This window comes from Mesoplodon bidens (genome assembly GCF_964165515.1).
Source record: "Mesoplodon bidens genome assembly, chromosome: 19".
Lineage (NCBI taxonomy): Eukaryota > Metazoa > Chordata > Mammalia > Artiodactyla > Ziphiidae > Mesoplodon > Mesoplodon bidens.
In genome coordinates this window covers 32,611,737-32,631,630 of record NC_138179.1, presented here as the reverse complement: position 1 = coordinate 32,631,630, position 19,894 = coordinate 32,611,737, and the positions used below count along the sequence as shown (strand labels likewise).

The 19,894-nt window shown below is 47.3% G+C and overlaps 1 protein-coding gene across 1 annotated transcript in view; it reads left to right on the top strand.

Moving 5' to 3' along the window:
* Nucleotides 1-19,894, top strand: part of PRKCA (protein kinase C alpha) — a 379,909-nt gene that overhangs the window by 156,355 nt on the left and 203,660 nt on the right. Inside the window, exon 3 of the mRNA XM_081218519.1 lies at nt 5,822-5,904. Coding sequence (XP_081074645.1) covers nt 5,822-5,904 — 83 coding nt within the window. The remainder of the gene's footprint in view (nt 1-5,821; nt 5,905-19,894) is intronic.

The window sequence follows — 19,894 nt, the reverse complement described above, 5'->3', positions numbered from 1 at the left end:
ACAGTTCAGTGGCATTTAGTATATGCACAAGGTTGTACAATCATCACCACTTACCATTTCCAAACTCCTTTATCATTCCAAACAAACTCTGTACCCACCCACACCCCACATAACCTCTGTTCTACTTTACATCTCTGCGAATTCTAGGGATCTCATATAAATGGAATCATACGGTATTTGTTCTTTTGCGACTGGCCTACTGCACTCTGCCTAATGTTTTCCAGGTTCATCCATGTTGTAGCAGGTGTCAGAATTTCCTTTTTAAGGCTGAATGATGTTACATTGTATGTATAGAGCACATTTTGTTGATGCATCCATCTCTTGATGGACATCAAGGTTGTTTCCACATTTCACTACTGCAATAAGTCTGTTATGAACACCAAGGCACAAATCTCTGCTTGAGATCCGCTTCCAGTTCTTTTGGTTTTATACCCAAAAGTGGAATTGTTGGATGGTAGGGTAGTTCTATGTTTAATTTCTTGAGAAATAGGTGTACTGTTGTCCACAGGGACTGTACCATTTTACATTCTTACCAGCAGTGGACAAAGGTTCCAGTTGCGTCTCATCCTCACCATCACCTGGTACTTTGTTTTCTTCTTTCTTTTAATAATAGCCTTCCTAGTAGGTATGAAGTAGTGACTAATCACCTTTTTTGTGTGTGATCGTGTTGGTGGCATTTTTAAGGAGGAATTTGCATTGATGAGCAAGAAGCACTTAACTGCAGCTGATTCCTTGTTATGTGGCATCAGTTCACCATGCTTTTTTTCTTTTTAAGTAGAGCTCTGTGCATGAATGGAGGATGGAAGGAGTCTCTGGGCTTCGCATCTGCCCACGATCACTCTAGGAAACATTGTCCAGAATCACGGGCTCCCAGTTGCCCATCTGTGTGACGATGACATTTGACACAGAGACAGAGCGCTCAGGTCCACCCGGTGTGTGTGATGAGCCAAGGCTCGTTAGAGCTGAGCCCGCTCTTACCAAATCCGCGGGTGCCTGCTCTTACCAAATCCGCGGGTGGGGGAACAGAGTCAGAAGGGGGTGTTGTTTCTCTGAGTGGATTTCAGCCCACCCTTTCCTGGTTTTTGTTCTCTTGAAACTAACAACTGTGATTGAGGACCGCTGTGGACATGAACAGGTCAGCGTCACCACACAGACCTCTATTTTTTGGGGGGGGGGATTTTTTACCAATTCTTGAGCCAAACATAGGTGACTTATTTGTTCTGTATCTGAAACATACTTTTGACAGATGGCGAAAACTCGCCTTAATTTCCGTTTATTTCACTTCCGTAAGTAAGATCACTGTGCAGTATGGACCAGGAGAGTGAGTATTCTCAATTTTACAGCCAGGTAACGTTAAGAATCGCTGTCTGTCCAGGCCTGTGGTCCTGATTATTTTTTGTCCTCCGTGTCGTTTGCTTAGCGCCGTGTGTCATCCGTCACGGCCAGACAGCAGAAGTGCATCACAGGGGATTAGAGGAAAGCCATTTTGTGCTTAGAAAATAATTGAATGAAGATTTACTTTGTGGCTTCAAGCTGCAGGATAGCTTCGTATTTTCAAACCTCTCATTTGGTTATATAAGCAGAGGTGACCCAAGGTCTTTGAAAATGAAACCCCATCCAGAGTCATATAGGCCAACCTGGGCTTGCTTCAGCAAAGGCTCCTTGAGGGGCCAGGGGTCCAGCTCCAGGACACAAACCATGGGGTAGGAAGAAGCTGCCAGGCCCTGTGTCTCTTCGTATTCCTCCTTGCCTGCCAAGGTCAAGCAAATATGTATGGAAAGCGTCCTGAGTGATCCCCCTGACCCTCCATGCTCCCCATTCCCTTGCCCCACAGAACGTGGGGAGATGCAGACTTTCAGAATTCCGAATAATAAAGGATAGAAACAATAGCACCTAATTGTTAGCCCAAGGAGGTCTGTGCTGACCTGGTGAGCCCAGGGCATTCTCTTCTTCTATTCAGTCCTTTTCTCATTCTTCAGCTGCACTAGCAAGACTTCTCAAATGTTGGTGTTTTATTGTCTTACGAAGTAAGAATTACCCAACTTAGTTTAGAACCTGAAACCAGAGGTCAAGGCCAGCTGTCAGGGATTTTGGAGTGTCTGGCCCTTGCTTAGTTTCCTGGGCAGCTTTTCCCAGGCAGTGCTGCTTCCGGCTGGTGTCCTGGTGTCCTGGAGTCCGCTCCAATGCAGCTCCTCTTCCTGGCCGCCCAGGCTCCCCGCAGCTGGGGCTGGGAATGAGCCGGGAGGGTCTCTGGCGCTTCCTCTCCTTAATCAGCCCCACATCCCGGCGTGGGTGCTGGCATGTTCTTCTTCATTAGGTCTGAATCTTGATTCTTTGAACAGGCCTTGCAGGGTCTTTATCCCCTGATAAGTCTCCTGGGGGAGCAGCTCTCCGGACCTTTCTCTCCCCCTCCCATTGGGGGAGTGAGTACAGGCACTTTAGATGTAAGGTGGGGCGAGAGGGGCTGCTGAGGCAGGTTGGGAAGAAGTGATTTTGGGGTGGGTGGGGTTTTTGCTGCCCTTTCGGATTATATTGTGCAGTGAGGGTGTGGTTCTTCTCAGGAGAAAATTGGACATGCGATTTAAGGCGTACAATCAATACACGGCCAGCTGGAGAGACGTAATTGCACTGACAGGTAAATGGGGATTGAAAGGACAGGTGCAAGCACCGAACTAGCCAAAGGGATCTGATAAATATGGATTTTCTTAAGTGTCCGCCTGAATGAGATGGACAAAAAAGAGATGAAAGGCTCGAATGTTTGAATGATTAAGTAGGGAATCAGGACGCACCTTTTCCCTTCAAGACACCGTATCCATAATAAACTGTGATGAGGAAAAAGGGCTCCCGTGGCCCTCTCCCTTTAGCGACTCATCATCCTAATCCCAGTGAGTGAAAGCTGACCCTGTCTGGGGAGAGCAAGCTGATGGGATTAATCTGAGCCTCTGTGCTGCTTTATTATCCATCCTCAGACAGTGGCGCGATGGGGATGCTTCAGCCACACCAGGGAAGCCCGCTGCTCTGGAGGCTGTTAGGAGTGAAGCGCTGCCCTTTGCAGTGTCTGGGCCCTGCCTGGGCGGCCAGGGGCTCTTTCCTCTGCTCCTTTACAGTCCCCCGCTCCGGCCCCAGTGGTGCCCAGTGGGCAGCAGCCCGAGAGAGCCCCTCCCTCAAGTTATCTCTGCTCCTGAAAGGTCGCTCCTGAGGAGATCTTGAGTGTTCACCTTCTTGTGGATGGTTCCCTCACTTGTCCAGTTCTACCTGCTCATGCCAAGCCTGAAGTATTTTTATAAAAGATGTACTTTTACAGTGACCTTGTATTATGACCATCTCAAAATAAAACTGTTTAAAAAGAAAACAGTCATCCTTTATCCTGCTTCCCTGACGTGGTTTACCCCCATCTTCATCCTCCAGGTTTCACATGTATACACCCGCATAGACACACACACACATACATATAGTTATGTGTATATATTTATTAAATATACTTAAAACTATGTTTTTATGTACGCATTTTCCTGGCACCCACGTGCAGAATCCTGGCATCACCTTCAGCATCTTTTGCTCTCCTGTCCACCAGTGTGACGTGGTAGAGGGTAAGGGCTGTAGGGTCCAGCAAACCTTAGTTCGAGTCCTCGCTCCACTACATGGAGGAGGGTGACTGTACCTAAGACCCTTTTCTGTCTGCCCCGTTCATCTCTCTGTCCATCTGTCCTCTCCCACCATCTCTTCTGTCTGCAGACACTGTGCGCTTGTAACACGCTAGACGGCAGAGATCAGTACAGCATTTTCCCTTCCATAAAATGTGGACGTCAGAGCATATTAAGCAGTGTTATGAGGACTCAGTGAGGTCAGGCAGGTGAAATGACCCATCAGAGCGACACGGAACAGGAGGCTCGACAGATGGCGTCTGGGGTCAGCTGGCAGGTCCCATCAGTTCTTCGATTTCCCTGACAGCTCTTACCTCCGTCTCTTACAGACTGAATAGTGCTGGGTGATCACTTTCATCCCCAGACTCTACAGTGGGCTTCCACTGGCCCTCACGGCCTGGTCTGTTCCAGTGTGTTCTTCCCTCACCACCACTGGCCCTTCAGAAGCACTGCTTTTGTCTGTTATTCTGGCTCTCGCACCTTTCAGGGCTGCTCGTGCTGATCACAGATATCCTGAACGTCTTCCTGGCCCCTAAATGCTCCCTTAGTTTTAGGGTCTTGGCTCTGGGCAAACCTGCCAGCCTCTCGCACCCTCTCCTGGGCCTGACCCTCTTCAGTTGGCTTTATCTACTGACACATGTGCAGGAAGGTGTACTGCTGGTGTCACTTGTGGGAGTGGACGAGAGCTAGGAACCTGGGGATTTCTAGCCTGCCTTCTGCACTAAAGACTGAGGACTCACCCAGTATTTCTGAGGGAATATTGTTGTTGTTTTTTTTTTTTTGCGGTACGCGGGCCTCTCACTGCTGTGGCCTCTCCCATTGCGGAGCACAGGCTCCGGACGCGCAGGCCCAGCGGCCACGGCTCACGGGCCCAGCCGCTCCGCGGCACGCGGGATCCTCCCGGACCGGGGCACGAACCCGCGTCCCCTGCACTGGCAGGCAGACTCCCAACCACTGCGCCACCAGGGAAGCCCAGGAATATTGTTTTTTAGTGTGCTGTTCAGCAGAGAACAATAGAGTAGTGGGTTATGCCCTTTGGAGCTGAACTGGAAGCTTTTAAGGAAGGGTGACCTCGGTCATTTATTTTTTTGTATCCTCCATGTTATACTTTTCATAAAAATCTTAGGTTACTTATTAATTTCTATAACTGATGATTCAGTTACTGTTTCATCTCAGGGAATACTTACCAAACCACGCTGAGTTTGGAAGACGCTTCGTGTCGTGGATTTGGTAGATTTGCGGGTCCCCTTCCAGCTAGTCTCAAGCAGGCATATACAAGAGGGGTGTGAGGAGGCACCCTAACTTTTCTTCACTTCAGAGGGCTGTTTTCTGTAGGTTGGGTTTGTGTCTTCAGGAGTTCTTGACGTTCAGAATTCTTCTAAGGAAGTTCTGCACCCACAGTTGGGGATATGCACATATTATTTATAATAAATTATTCTCTTACTAATAGGGTCTAGTGTTTATCAACGTTTACACACCTCTGTATTGTTGGAGGAGAGTGCACAGTACTTTACATGTTGCTTCCTGGTTTATACCTTGGCAGAACTGTCTTAACAATCCCTAGCCCTTCCCCTCAACTTTAGAGAAGAGGAACTAAGGTTTAGGTCTCCCGGGGCCCTGTCTGTGCTGGCATTTTGTGGTTCTGTTATGTAGGAGTCCAGTCAGTACCAAATGTGGGGACTTCCCTGGTGGCGCAGTGGTTAAGAATCCGCCTGCCAATGCAGGGGAAACGGGTTCGAGCCCTGGTCTGGGAAGATCCCACATGCCGCGGAGCAACTAAGCTCGAGAGCCACAACTACTGAAGCCCTCACACCACAGCTGCTGAGCCTGCGAGCCACAACTGCTGAAGCCCACACGCCTGTAGCCCGTGCTCCACAATGAGAAGCCCACACACCACGATGAACAGTAGCCCCTGCTCGCTGCAACTAGAGAAAGCCCATGTGCAGCAATGACCAACGCAGCCAAAAATAAATAATAACTAAATAAATTTATTAAAAACCCCCCAAAACCAAATGTGGCTGAGTCTTGAATGAAATGCCTTCTGATGTCTGTTTATGAGATTCTTTCTGTAGTGAAATTAAATTGACTTATGACAGCATGTAGCCCTGTTTGGAAAACAAAGCTTTGTATATTCAATCTAGACCTTACTAATTTTAGTTTTCTTTTCTCTCCACCAGTTTGCTGTTTTGTGGTTCACAAGAGGTGCCATGAATTTGTTACTTTTTCTTGTCCGGGTGCGGATAAAGGACCTGACACTGATGTAAGTAGCCTGGAAACTATTATTTTATGTTGACGAGGTTTTCCGAGTTTAATTTTTTTAATGCCTGAACTACTGTTGTTCTGGCACATACTGTTCATGGGAAGACTTACCAGTTCATTTCATATAACTTTGGCTTTTACTAATGAATAGATTTATAGTCCTTTTGAACCCTGGCAGGACTATCCCAGGCTCAGAGGAGAATTTCCTGTTATCTTCTTTGTACTCTTCAGCTCTGGGTGGCACGTAGGCTAAATCTACCAAATTTATAGTCCTAGCTTTCACAAACACAAGGCAGTTTATTTTGGAAAATGTTGACACATTTTACAATGAACATAAATCGCCCTTCAGTTTATTTGTAACGTCGATTAACTAGTAGGGCCCTCACTGCTTTTGGCCGATGTAACAAACTGTCCCTAGTTTGTCTCATGGGATCCTTGCTGCCTTTCATTAGGTATTATAAATGCTCCTGTTGACTTGAACAATTCAGCGTCGGTTTCGCTGAACAAATGATCTCTGAAACTGCCCACATGTGAATACCTCATCTCTCTGATTTGTGACCTAACTTTGCCTGTCTCTGCTGAGTCTCTCCGTTGCATCCCTTGTTGGCTGAAAAGCGGGGTCAGCAGAGCAGAGTGGGAGTTTGGGGGCGGGGGAAGCACCAGTGCCTAAAATACATCCAGTGGAGGGGAACTTGAGCTGTTACATGGAAAGTCATATTTTTAACTGAAAAAAAAAATTGCGGGTAGGCCCGGGAGAGTAGGCATTTCTGGATGGCGTGTGCTGGACCTCATTGGCCACTAATACTTAAATGATTTGCTCCAAGTTATTCCTACCTTTGGTGCTTGTTCTGATTGTTCTGGTTGGGTTTTTTTGGATTTTTTGTTTTTGTTTTTTTAAGGCAATCCGAGTGGATCATCTTGCCTTGAGGGAGATTACAGATGTAGAAGAAAAGAAGTTAGAGGCCAGGAGAGAGCTCCGAGGAGCCCCATCCTGCAGATCGCGTGGGAGAGGAAGGCAGGGAAGGGGGTCGGGAGAGAACAGCAGGGTGAGAGGCCAAGTTCACAATCCCCTAAAGGGCCTGTCGGCCAACTCTGATCGCATCTGTGATCTTGTTCTGAATCCTCTGTTGGCTCCAAATATTCCACGTAGATGGTAACACACATCCGGGTTTGCATAGGACAGACTTGCTTACCTAGGGAAGCCTTGGTTGATGCTTGTTTATGCCTGTTAATTATCTTCAGCAGCTCCTTTCCTGGTCAGAATTTTTTTTTTTTTTTTTTTCGGTACGCGGGCCTCTCACTGTTGTGGCCTCTCTCGTTGCGGAGCACAGGCTCCGGATGCGCAGCCTCAGCGGCCATGGCTCACGGGCCTAGCCGCTCCACGGCATGTGGGATCTTCCCGGACCGGGGCAGGAACCTGTGTCCCCTGCATCGGCAGGCGGACTCTCAACCACTGCGCCACCAGGGAAGCCCAGAATTTTTTTTTTTAACATCTTTATTGGAGTATAATTGCTTTACAATGGTGTGTTAGTTTCTGCTTTATAACAAAGTGAATCAGTTATACATATACATATGTTCCCATATCTCTTCTCTCTTGCATCTCCCTCCCTCCCACCCTCCCTATCCCACCCCTCTAGGTGGTCACAAAGCACCGAGCTGATCTCCCTGTGCCATGCGGCTGCTTCCCACTAGCTATCTATTTTACGTTTGGTAGTGTATATATGTCCATGCCACTCTCTCACTTTGTCCCAGCTTACCCTTCCCCCTCTCCATATCCTCAAGTCCATTCTCTAGTAGGTCTGTGTCTTTATTCCCGTCTTACCCCTAGGTTCTTCATGACCTTTTTTTTCTCCTTAGATTCCATATATATGTGTTAGCATATGGTATTTATGTTTTTCTCATTCTGACTTACTTCACTCTGTATGATAGACTCTAGGTCGATCCACCTCATTACAAATAGCTCAATTTCGTTTCCTTTTATGGCTGAGTAATATTCCATTGTATATATGTGCCACATCTTCTTTATCCATTCATCCGATGATGGACACTTAGGTTGCTTCCATGTCCTGGCTATTGTAAATAGAGCTGCAATGAACATTTTGGTATATAGCTCTTTTTTTGTGTGTGGTACGCGGGCCTCTCACTGTTGTGGCCTCTCCTGTTGTGGAGCACAGGCTCAGCGGCCATGGCTCATGGGCCCAGCCACTCCGCGGCATGTGGGATCTTCCCAGACCGGGGCACAAACCCGTGTCCCCTGCATCAGCAGGTGGACTCTCAACCACTGCACCACCAGGGAAGCCCACATGACTCTTTTTGAATTATGGTTTTCTCAGGGTATATGCCCAGTAGTGAGATTGCTGGGTCGTATGGTAGTTCTATTTGTAGTTTTTTAAGGAACCTCCATACTGTTTTCCATAGTGGCTATATCAATTTACATTCCCACCAGCAGTGCAAGAGTGTTCCCTTTTCTCCACACCCTCTCCAGCAGTTATTGTTTCTAGATTTTTTGATGATGGCCATTCTGACCGATGTGAGATGATATCTCATTGTAGTTTTGATTTGCATTTCTTTAATGATTAATGATGTTGAGCATTCTTTCATGTATTTGTTGGCAATCTGTATATCTTCTTTGGAGAAATGTCTGTTTAGGTCTTCTGCCCATTGACTTCAGACTATACTACAAGGCTACAGTAATCAAGACAGTATGGTACTGGCACAGAAACAGAAATATAGATCAATGGAACAGGATAGAAAGCCCAGAGATAAACCCACGCACATATGGTCACCTTATCTTTGATAAAAGAGGCAAGAATATACAGTGGAGAAAAGACAGCCTCTTCAATAAGTGGTGCTGGGAAAACTGGACAGATACATGTAAAAGTATGAGATTAGAACACTCCCTAACACCATACACAAAAATAAGCTCAAAATGGATTAAAGGTCTAAATGTAAGGCCAGAAACTATCAAACTCTTAGAGGAAAACATAGGCAGAACACTCTATGACATAAACCACAGCAAGATCCTTTTTGACCCACCTCCTAGAGAAATGGGAATAAAAACAAAAATAAACAAATGGGACCTAATGAAACTTCAAAGCTTTTGCACAGCAAAGGAAACCATAAACAAGACGAAAAGACAACCCTCAGAATGGGAGAAAATATTTGCAAATGAAGTAACTGACAAAGGATTAATCTCCAAAATTTACAAGCAGCTCCTGCAGCTCAATAACAAAAAAACAAACAACCCGCTCAGAATTTTATCCTGTTTTGGCTGATCGCTGTGGCCACCCTCCTCCCAGCCTGGGGCCAGGTGGGGAGTGTTAGCAAAGAGCTTTTCGCTGTGAAGCGTAACAGAAGGCGCACCTGTGATCTGCCGAGTCCCCTGAGTTCTGCCCCTGCTCATCTTTGTGTGTGTTGACTTGCCTCACATTTTAATATATTCAAAATTTAAGTTACAAGATGAGCTTTTTTTTTTAATCTGAGAGAAAAAGAAGTGGGTGAGCTATTAAAAAGGTACAGAATAATGGACCAGTCCTGCCTATATGATCAAAAAGGATTGTGCATTCTTTTCCAAGGGGAAATTCTGCCTTTTGGTCCTTGGCATCCAGAGACTGTGATTGCGGCTTTCTGGAGCCAGGGTGTGCGATGTGACTTCCGTCTGTGCGGGACGAATTTACTTATTGAACAAACCTACAGGCTTCCCATACTGAACTCACCAGGGAAGTAGTTGGAAGAGCATGAAGGTATTAGGACATAAAGCTGAGCTGAGGATGGGGAATACATTTTAAAATCATGGGATTATAGAGCTGGAAGGGGTGTTAGAGATTTCTGTAGGTTAACTTTATTTTTTAGATGTGGAGACTGAGGCATATTAAAGAAAGAAAATTAAATGAGCTGGGGCAGCATCCTGTTGCCCCGGAATACCTGGTAGGTTTGTGGCTGATTCTTTCCAGGGTGTTGGTTGTGAAGGGAAAGAGAGAGGGGTCCCTGGCCTGGTCCTGTGGTCAGCGGAGCACGTTGACAACCTGCTACCTGGTTTCATCATTGAAAGTTCTGTTCAGATGTTTAGAAGAGAGCTGATGGGGATGAAAAAGACCAGGTCAAACGATGGAAGGATCAGGAGCAGGGAAATCTAATTTAAAACTTCCCCAGGTGTTTGTTCCCTGAAAATTAAAGAAATTAAAGCTTTTTTCAAACCACGGTGAATGCTTAAGATGCCCAGTGTCTGTGCTCCTTAAATAACGTCTTTGCTGGGCTCAGCGGACCCCAGAGCATCCACAGAGGGGGCGAAGGAAGCCACACGTCTGGGAAATCCACAGAGACTGTGCCTGCCCTGCCACCTTCAAGAGGAAAGGAACGGAAAATACTGAAAAATAACCTAGTGGTACCCAGATTACAGGAACCAGATGCGAAGGGAGTTAAAAATTCTTTTGGGGCTTCCCTGGTGGCGCAGTGGTTGAGAGTCTGCCTGCCGGTGCAGGGGACACGGGTTCGTGCCCCGGTCCGGGAAGATCCCACATGCCGCGGAGTGGCTGGGCCCGTGAGCCATGGCCGCTGAGCCTGCGCGTCCGGAGCCTGTGCTCCGCAACGGGAGAGGCCACAGAGGTGAGAGGCCCGCGTACCACAAAAACAAAAACAACAACAACAACAAAAAACACATTCTTTTGAGCAGGCATAGTCTTCACGTCTCAAGGAGCAGTCTGGTGGAAAGGATGCAGAAGTGCAGGGAACCTTGAGGAGAAGAGGCTTCTGGGTTCAGTGGAAGGACCCTCCCCCGCCCCCAAAAAACCCTCTGGCCAGTCGCCCAGCCTCCCCACCCCTTCTGGACAGAAATTCCCTCCCAGCATATCTACACATAAAAGCCACAATTTTTGAGACTTTAAGTGCAGGCCCGTGCACCCGAGGAGAGAAGAAGAGGGAAGACTTCCAAAGACCCTGACACGAGAGGTTGGCTCGTTCACTGATGCTGCGGGTCCTCAGAGCCTGGCCTCACAGCCGGATGCAGGCGTGCGGAGCTGTGGTCTGGGGCTCAGAACGCGCAGCGCACTCCTCACCTCACATTGCCAGGGCGTTTTGAGTTGGTGCAGGATTGGGGCTTGCAGGTGTGCACCCTCAGGACGCAGCTCGGGGCCCCGCCCAGCACCCCTGCCCTTTGTCCAGGATTTTGTGAGAGGGAGGGTCCACGTTTAGAAATAGCTCTTCTCTCCCTCCCCGCCCCCAAATTAAGACTGGAGCCAGGCCATGGCAGGTGGAGGGGGAGTGTCACCTCATTTGGCTTAGGGGGAGCGAGCGCTGTGACTTGGTTCTTCTGAAGGGACCAGAGCGCTCTTCTTTCTTCAGCTAACACTGGCCACCTGCCTTGATGGTTGTCCCGTCCCTGCCCTGCCCGGGCTGTGGTGAGGCCCACCGGGCAGGGCCCGACGGGCTGGGTTTGAGGGGCCGGCTCCTCCTCAGGCCCCTTCCCTGCACTTTTAAAATTTTCAGCTCGAAGCCTCTGTCCTTCAGTCTGGAGCCCCTCCCTGTCCTTAGTTCAACCTCTGTCCCTCGAGAATTGTGTCTCCTTGTGACTCCCCTCCTGCCAGAGGGCACATGAGGTACCTGGGTTTCCAGGGTCTGTGCACATGCTTCTGTGTGTGTGCGCGTGTGTGCGTGTATGTTAGCACTTTAAATCCTTGTTTTCCATACTTCGTTTTCTCTGCGCCTTCATTGAGAAAAGCCACGAAGCGTCACTTTTAGAGAGAGCCTCACACCAATCTCAGTCCCGCTGTGAAAGATCATGTCCGGACTCACCCGCTTCAATCTGTAAAAGTGTAGGGAGAGAGGAGTCTTATGTGATGTGTTTAAGATGACACAAGTGCTCAACAGCTCTTTAAACGTAATCCTTGGGAGGTTTGCCCTGTGTGCTGGGTATGTGGACATTGGAGAAGGTGGAGGGGGGTCTGTTGAAAGGCTTCAAGCCCTGGAGGCCATCGGCTTCCTGGGGTTTGGTCTGCATTTCGGGAAGTCTCCCTGCCTTTATTCACCTGACGCATCCTCACCGGCCGGTGCCCCTGGCCTGTCCGGGGAGAAACGATTCCTGAAGGGCTTTGCTCTTCTTGTATCTGAGCCGTCCAATTGAGTCGAATTCAGGGGATTTAAAAATAACCTCCGGGGTCATTACTGAAGCTTCCCGGGTTGGGGCGAGCCCCCTCCATGCAGGTGGCATCGGGAGGTAGCTGCAGCCGCCTGCATGCTTGCAAGAATACAAGTGAGGAGATGAACCAACTTGTTACAAGGCGGGGAAGCTTGCTTCCGATCTGGGTGCGCCTTCAAGTATGTGAAGCCCGTAAAACCGAGCCATCTGCAGAAGCTGAGAGCATCGACCATAAATGACTGACTCACAGCCAAAAATGGGACCCAGTGCACAGCTTGCTGCAGAGCAGGAGCAGCGTCTGGAGGAGCTGGACCCCGCGGGCAGCTGTGTGTCCAGAGAACCGAGCTGCCTGCTTTGCCTTTTGACACCCTGCAAATACTCTTGTTCTGAAGTTCTTCTCGGGGTCTTAGAAACTGAGCAAAGGAAAAAAGACCGCTAAGTTGTTTAAATTTCAACCTTTCAAAGCTGCATTTATAACAAAACTAGAAACATGTAAAATAAATCTAGAAATAAATTTAATTAGTGGATCTTCTATTTTCTCAAAGTGTGCTTTTATATGTAATAGGGAAACAAGACCATTGTGTGAGAAAAACCCTGTTAAACCCCAAACATTTTTTACATTCCTGAACCAACAAAGTGTGATTTGTAAAAGGTGCAGGCGCTAAAAAGTGGCATTTGAAATTCAGCAGAGGCACTTCCCGGGTCACGCAGTGGTTAAGAATCTGCCTGCCAATGCAGGGGACCCGGGTTCGAGCCCTGGTCCAGGAAGATCCCACATGATGCGGAGCAACTAAGCCCACGCACCACAAGTACTGAGCCTGTGCTCTAGAGCCCGTGAGCCACAACTACTGAGCCGCACTCCACAACTACTGAAGCCTGTGTGCTCTAGGGCCCGTGCTCCGCAACAAGAGAAGCCACTGCAACGAAGAGCAGCCCTGGCTCGCCACAACTAGAGAAAGCCCCATGCGCAGCAACCGAGACCCAACATGGCCAAAAATTAAAAAAGAAAAAGAAAAGAAAAAAGAAAGTAAGGAGAAAGATTTCCCTCCCCTTCAAAAAAAATAAATGAATAAAATTCAGCAGAGTGAGGTAAAGAGACTCTCAGAGAAGGAACTGGGAGCCCTGCCCTGCCAAGTCACTAAAAACCTTTCTAGATGGTGGTTTTCTTATTCATCAATAGGGAGATTGAACTTGGTGATCTTTACAGTTGTCTTCAGCCCTAAATAATATTTTGTCACCTAAATGTTTATCGAGGGCTTCAAACTGTGAAGATTAAAAAGGTGATGGACAGGTCCTGCCCTCCCAGTGCATCCTCTCTGATGAAAAGGATGCAGATCCTCACACTGTAAGGTTGCATGTGACGGCTGCCATCAGTGGGGGAAGAAATAAGCTGTTGTTGAGCTTGAGTGGAGGGGAGAGTGCATCTCATGGAAGAATGAGGGAAGGTTTCCTGAAGGTGGTGACATTTTAAAGATTTATTTCAATTTTTTTTTCAAAATGTTCTTTTAAAAAAAAGTAGACATATTTTCCTGTTTTTCCTGCTGGCTTACGGGAGTTCATCCCTCACCAAATGCTGCTACCCAGTGGTGTGTAAACTCAGGTGACACATCCTTGCAAGAGGACCCATTAAAAGAGCACAGGCCAGAGAGACCCGCCATGTTCTGCAGATCCTGGTGAGATCCCCCCAGGTGAACCTTTGAGTGGAAGCCTCGCTGGTCCTGAAACCCCGCTCTGCACTCCTCACGTGCCATGCTGCCACGGGAAACCTGGAAAAGAAGTTATTTCGGGGAAACAAACCCAACCCAAAGCTCCCGTGCTAATTCTGTTCTTCAGTGGGTGGATTATTTTATGTACCAGATTCACAGTAACAGAAGTATTTCCTACAAGGGTAGGGACTCCTGCTACTTTTGCACCAAATTAATTTAGCTGAGAATTAAAAATAGCCTCCAACACTTGCATCTCCATCTGCAGTTCTGATGCGCTATGGGGGGCCGTGGAGGGTGGGACATCCATCCTCTTGATGCACCAGTGAGAAGAGGGGGTGTGTGTGGTGTGAAAATAGAGAAGGTGCCCTGTGCAGGAACCAGGGGGCCAGGAGACCTGTTTTTGAGAGGGTCACCCCGGGGGCTTTTCAGCTTAATCCAATGGCTGAAGTTGCCACTGCGCGAATGTCTTTGGAACGCTACGCTCAGAATGGCACATACGGCCAGCAACTCATTCTTTTCAAAATCTCCCCTCTTGCCCGCCCCCCCCGCCCCGCCCCGTCAGCCTTTGAGAGTGTGGTGTGATTGTTTAGGGGAAGCAGCCAAAAGTGCAGTGGAGCCAGATCTGAAAAAGGGGTGTGATTAAGGTGGGTGGTACCATTTTTGGTCAAAAAGAGGGTAAGATGATAAGGTAGACAGTGCTTTTCTTGGGAAAATTATAAACTGTCTCTGACATCAGATTTGAAAGCGACTTTTGTGCTTGAAGCTTGGAAAACACGTAGGAATCATTGCGTAGCTTCTCATGGACACTTATAGTTAATACCCATTCTAGAAAATTGTTGTCTTCCTTGACGGTCATGCCTACACAGTGAATTCTTCATGGGGCTGTCCTCTTTCGTTTCCCTTTGGAAACCAACAGCCCAGTGCAGAGCCTGGCACAGAATGGGTGCACAAAGAATAGTTATTGAACCAGAGAATGAGTGGATGAAGGTCTGATAACCTAATTTGATCACCAGTTGTATTTACATGATCTTGAATTACTTGGGTAGTTTAAGCTACACGTGAGATTGTTACTGAACTTGCCCAGAACTTAGGAATGATGTTTCATCAGCATTATTATGTCACCTCACAGGTGGAAGCCACACCTGATGGGCTTTCCTTCTCTTTACAGTAGTCATTTCAAACCATGGTCTCAGCTATTTGGAGTTGAGTTTAAAAAATGGTGGATTTGGACAATAGCTTTTGACTGATTGGGGTCAAAAATTGGTATGGGGCTTCCCTGGTGGCGCAGTGGTTGAGAGTCCGCCTGCCGATGCAGGGGATACGGGTTCGTGCCCCAGTCCGGGAAGATCCCACATGCCACGGAGCGGCTGGGCCCGTGAGCCATGGCCGCTGAGCCTGCGTGTCCGGAGCCTGTGCTCCGCAATGGGAGAGGCCGCGGCAGTGAGAGGCCCGCGTTACCGCAAAAAAAAAAAAAAAAAAAAATTGGTATGAAGCCTTCCTTATTTTTTCTGACCCATACCAAGTGACTTAGTAATATCAGTTCATGATGTACAAACAACCAAATTAACCTGTGCCTGAGAACTGGAGTCTGGGGCTACTTGTGGCTCAAATCATTGGGAGCTCAGAGCTAGAAGTTCTGCTCCACAAGTCATGACATCTTTATGATGGTACCTGATGTGTACCTAGCATCTCTATGTCTGATGCTTTTTCTGCTATTATTTGTAATTGTTAAATATTCTTTGAGCGTTTATTTCATGCCAGGTGCTATGAGATGCAAAGGTTAAAAAAAGAAACATGGTCTTTGTCTTCAAATAGCTTATCTGTAGTGGGAAGTCATACATATGAATCAACATGATTATTTATTCAGATGATTACTTCCGTGGATAACCCACATAAATGCACACGTCATTATCTTCATTGTACAGATGTGAAAATGGAGGCTTGGGGGTTAAGCGACCCGCCAGAGTCCAGCAGTAAGTGGTGAGCTTTGACCCAGGTCTCTCTGCTTCCAACCCTGTTCTTTCCGTGGTGCCGCATGGTTGGTTAGGAAAAGCCAACTTCAGGGGCAGGCTTTCTGTTGGCGAAGGCTCTATTTTGGGGGTCGGAGTCTGGGGTCAGTGTGTCTATGAGAAATCTCAAAGCAGTAAGAAACTGAGATTATAAAATCCCAAGATGTTAACAGTAAAAGCATTCACCAAGAGGACTGATGGTGCCCACAGTGAAGGCTACAGCACCTGATGGGCCAGGTGAGAGCCCAGAGCCGTTTGGAGACTTGGTTCTGGTTCTCCTCAAGAAAATGGGAAGGTAGGGCTTCCCAGGACCCTGGGTTTCTGGAAAGATTCAATGCAAGTGGCTTCACCCTAAGTTGAAAGCCAGCCCAGAGAGCTCTTTGGCTTATGCCAGAGCTTGTTCCTGGATTTCAATGAGTCACTCTTTGTTAAACTGAAGTAGGCGTCCCATTCAATTAGCTAATACCTTCCTCACCTTGGCTCTGTCTTTGCTGTTTAATAAATTGCCAGTGGGAGGCTCAGGAAAAGTCTGCGGACAAAAAGAAGTGCGTTTCCTAGGGGATAGGAGAGGAAGGAAGATGGAGGGGTTTCTAGTTACAGCATTATCACTGTGACATTTCTTTATTTACAGTGAGAGTAAGGGTCCAAAACAGTGACAACAGTCAATGAACCTACTTAGTAGGAATTCTGTCTAGGCCTTCAACAGTGGCCGAGAGAGATGAAACCAGTGGGAGAGTCGCTTTGGTGACAGCTGTTTATACTGTGTTGCACCAGAAGCTGTGAGCAAACGCCCTCAATCATAGTCTCTTATGAGCAGGAGGTGAGACGGACAGAGGGAAGGTCAATTGTTCTAATCATTTTGTTTCATTCCACATTTCTATTTATTTTTATAATCCAGCCTGTTCCCGAAACACATTTATTTTGAGACTGGTAGTCCAAGGGTGGAAAGCCAGGTTCTAAGAAGAACGTCATTGCCACGACACGACTGTGCCACTCTCCTGCGTCACATTTTCCCAGGGTTTCTACAGGGTCACACACGATGACTCCACTGGCTGTTTGCTGTGGCTGTTGGTTGGTCCTCCTCCACCTTGACCTTTCCAGAGGAGGGGAGCACAGGTTTCTTACATAGTGGTGGCAGTTTTCCAAGAGGGCAAGTCTTAGCGCACTTACACATTATGTGTCCTGAGGTCTCACGACCAAAGCAAGTCACGTGGCCAAGCTCTGGGTCCCTGTGAGGGTAGATTAGTTCGGGGTTCTCCAGAGAAACAGATCTGATAGGCTGTGTGTGTGTGTGTGTATTTGTGTGCACAGATGTATGTGTGTGTACAGGTGTGGGTGTGCGCACACAGGTGTGTGTGTGTGTTTCCCACAAAGAGGTTTCTTATACAGAACTAGGTCATGAGACGGTGGAGGCTGGCAGGCATTTAAATGTTAATCTCATCCAAAAACACCCTTCCAGAAACACCCAGGATAATGTTTGACCAAATATCTGGGCACCCCATGGTCCAGTGAAGTTAACGCACAGCATTAGCCATCGCAGAGGGACAGGGCACAGGTGCGGGCCCTGGGAGGGCTGGGTCGCTCGGGCCATTAATTTAACAGTTTACCGCAGGATGACTTATTGTGGTTGTGTTGTGTTGTTTTCTTTCCCCTGAACCTCACCCATCTCTGTATTCCCAGCGCCTCGTATGATTTCTGACTCACAGGTGATCGTGAACGTGTGTTGTAAGAGTGGATGGAAGGAAAACTGAAGTCTCTGATCCCAAATAAAATAAATATCTGTAAAATGTTTCATGAGATTCTCTCAGATCAATACCAGCCATTTCTTGATTTTAAATTAGTCTTTAGGCAGTGAATTTCCTTTAGAAAGTTTTTTTTCTTCCTGTGTCGAGAGAATCTTCCGTGTTTGAGGAACTCATGCAGGATGCCCATTGCACTGTGCTTTGCTAAACGTATGACCAGGATTTGTAACTTGGTGAAGGTTTTTCGGGTTAAATGTTGGTGGGGAAAGAACCTATTAAAAGGAAATGCGGGCTTCCCTGGTGGCGCAGTGGTTGAGAGTCCGCCTGCCGATGCAGGGGACGCGGGTTCGTGCCCCGATCCCGGAGGATCCCGCATGCCGCGGAGCGGCTGGGCCCGCGAGCCATGGCCGCGGAGCCTGTGTGTCCGGAGCCTGTGCTCCGCAACGGGAGAGGCCACAGCAGTGAGAGGCCCGCGTACAGCAAAAAAAAAAAGGAAATGCTTGTTTTGTCAACTGCATGTTTTAGATTTATATCCCTTGAAGTCACTGCTAATTGTACAGTTAATCTGGAGAGGTTTATAACAAATCACAGTTCAAGAGGAAGAGAAATGATAAAGCTGAGGAGTCAGGAGTCTTTGATTTCTTTCCAGTTTGAAATAAGAGGTGCGTGTCTAAGACATGCATCATTGTGCCAGGATAAATAATCCATGCGGAAGTCATAGAGGTTGCTATTCATGCTCATGAGAAATTTGTATTGTTATGAGATTGCTGTATGAAAGAATATTTTGAAATCCACAGCCTACACACTGTTTAACAATGGTTGAGGGTTTTTTTTTTTTCATGTCATAAACATCCCTAAGACAAATACCTTTCAGAAGGCAGTGTGCACATTGCTTGCTGTCTATAACCTCAAGTCCCTAGCCTGTCCCTCCCCACCTCTTTTTCAAGGCAGGGAGCTTTGGAGAGTTAACATGGGGTAGACATTTCATACCTGAAAATGATATTTTCCGTGCAGGAGGGTGATTTTAGGTTTCTAAGATATGAAGCTGTATCATGACTCATTTGTTCTTAAGCAGGTCGTTCCCCCGTTACTAAAATTAATCACAAAAGACCAGGGAAGCTTGAACAAGGAGAGTTCACACAGCAGGTCTTAAAATTAGAAAGGGAGGCCTCTTTTCTTTTGCATTTGCGAAGTTTGAATGATGTACCAAGGTTTTAGGTAATTCACGTTAATCAGGTTTTTTTTTTCATTACAAATCTGTAATTTAGAGTAACTGAAGGTACAGAGCTGGAAGTGAGGAAGAAAAGTGACAAGTTAGAAAATTTAAAAAGGAATCAGGTGCATGTGTGAAGCAGACCTGCCTGCAAGTCCACATGCCCACCGTCTGCTTGGAGCTACGTGCTTTGGTTTGGTCATATTCTCACTTACTAAACGCCTGGTCATCCAGGAGCCCAAGGATGGGAGAGTCCGATGAAACAACCTCTGGAAAAACGTGCACTTTGCCAAAGAGCGTCTTGCTACGTCTGCTCACGTCTGCTCCTGTCCCCTCCAGTTTCTCGCCGAGGCAGCATCCCCAGTGGTGTTTTGCATGTATCAGGCAGATCACATCATTGCATTGCTGTGTCCACACCCTGCAGTAGCCTTCCTTGACCATTACAGTGAAATGCAAACGTCTTACTCTGGTCAACAAGGCCTGTGGTGATTGGGATCTGGTTCCTGTCCACCTCACAGACAGGACAGGCTAATAAGCTCATTTGCACCTGAGGGCTTCAGCACTGGTGGATTCTTGTGCCCGGATCTTCACGATGCTCCTTGATACCATTCCGGTGTCTGCTCAGGTGACTCCACAGAGAGGCCTCTTCAGCTCTCACCCTCCCCTCTTCCCTGTCCATTAGCGTGTCCTCCTTATGTACCTTTGATGGTCCTTGTCACCCTGGAAACCGTGCTGTTTATTTGTCCCTTGATTGCTGTCTGTCTCTTCCACCAGCGTGAAGCACCGTGCGAGCAGGGCTGTCGTCTCACTCACTCTTCTATTTGACTTAGAACTGTGTCTGCCACGTACTAAGTGCTCAGTTAATACTTGTTGCCCAGATGAATGTATGTGACTTTTACAAGAGAGATGAAAAAATCTTACAGGGTTTTGTTTGTTTCCTTCCGATAATGTAACTAAAAGGAACTGTCCTAGAATCAGTGGAGATTTTTCCTTTTCTGTGACTATAATGCCATACCATATGATAGTCATCTGGCCATGCCAGTTGAGCCTAAGGCCTACTGTGTGATTGGATGTATCTCCCCGACAACCAAAAAAGCATGTTCTTCATAATCTTAATGTTAGGACTATAGGGGCTATAAAATTCATTAGAAAATAAAATGTATACGATCAGTCTTACTGAAGCAGAAT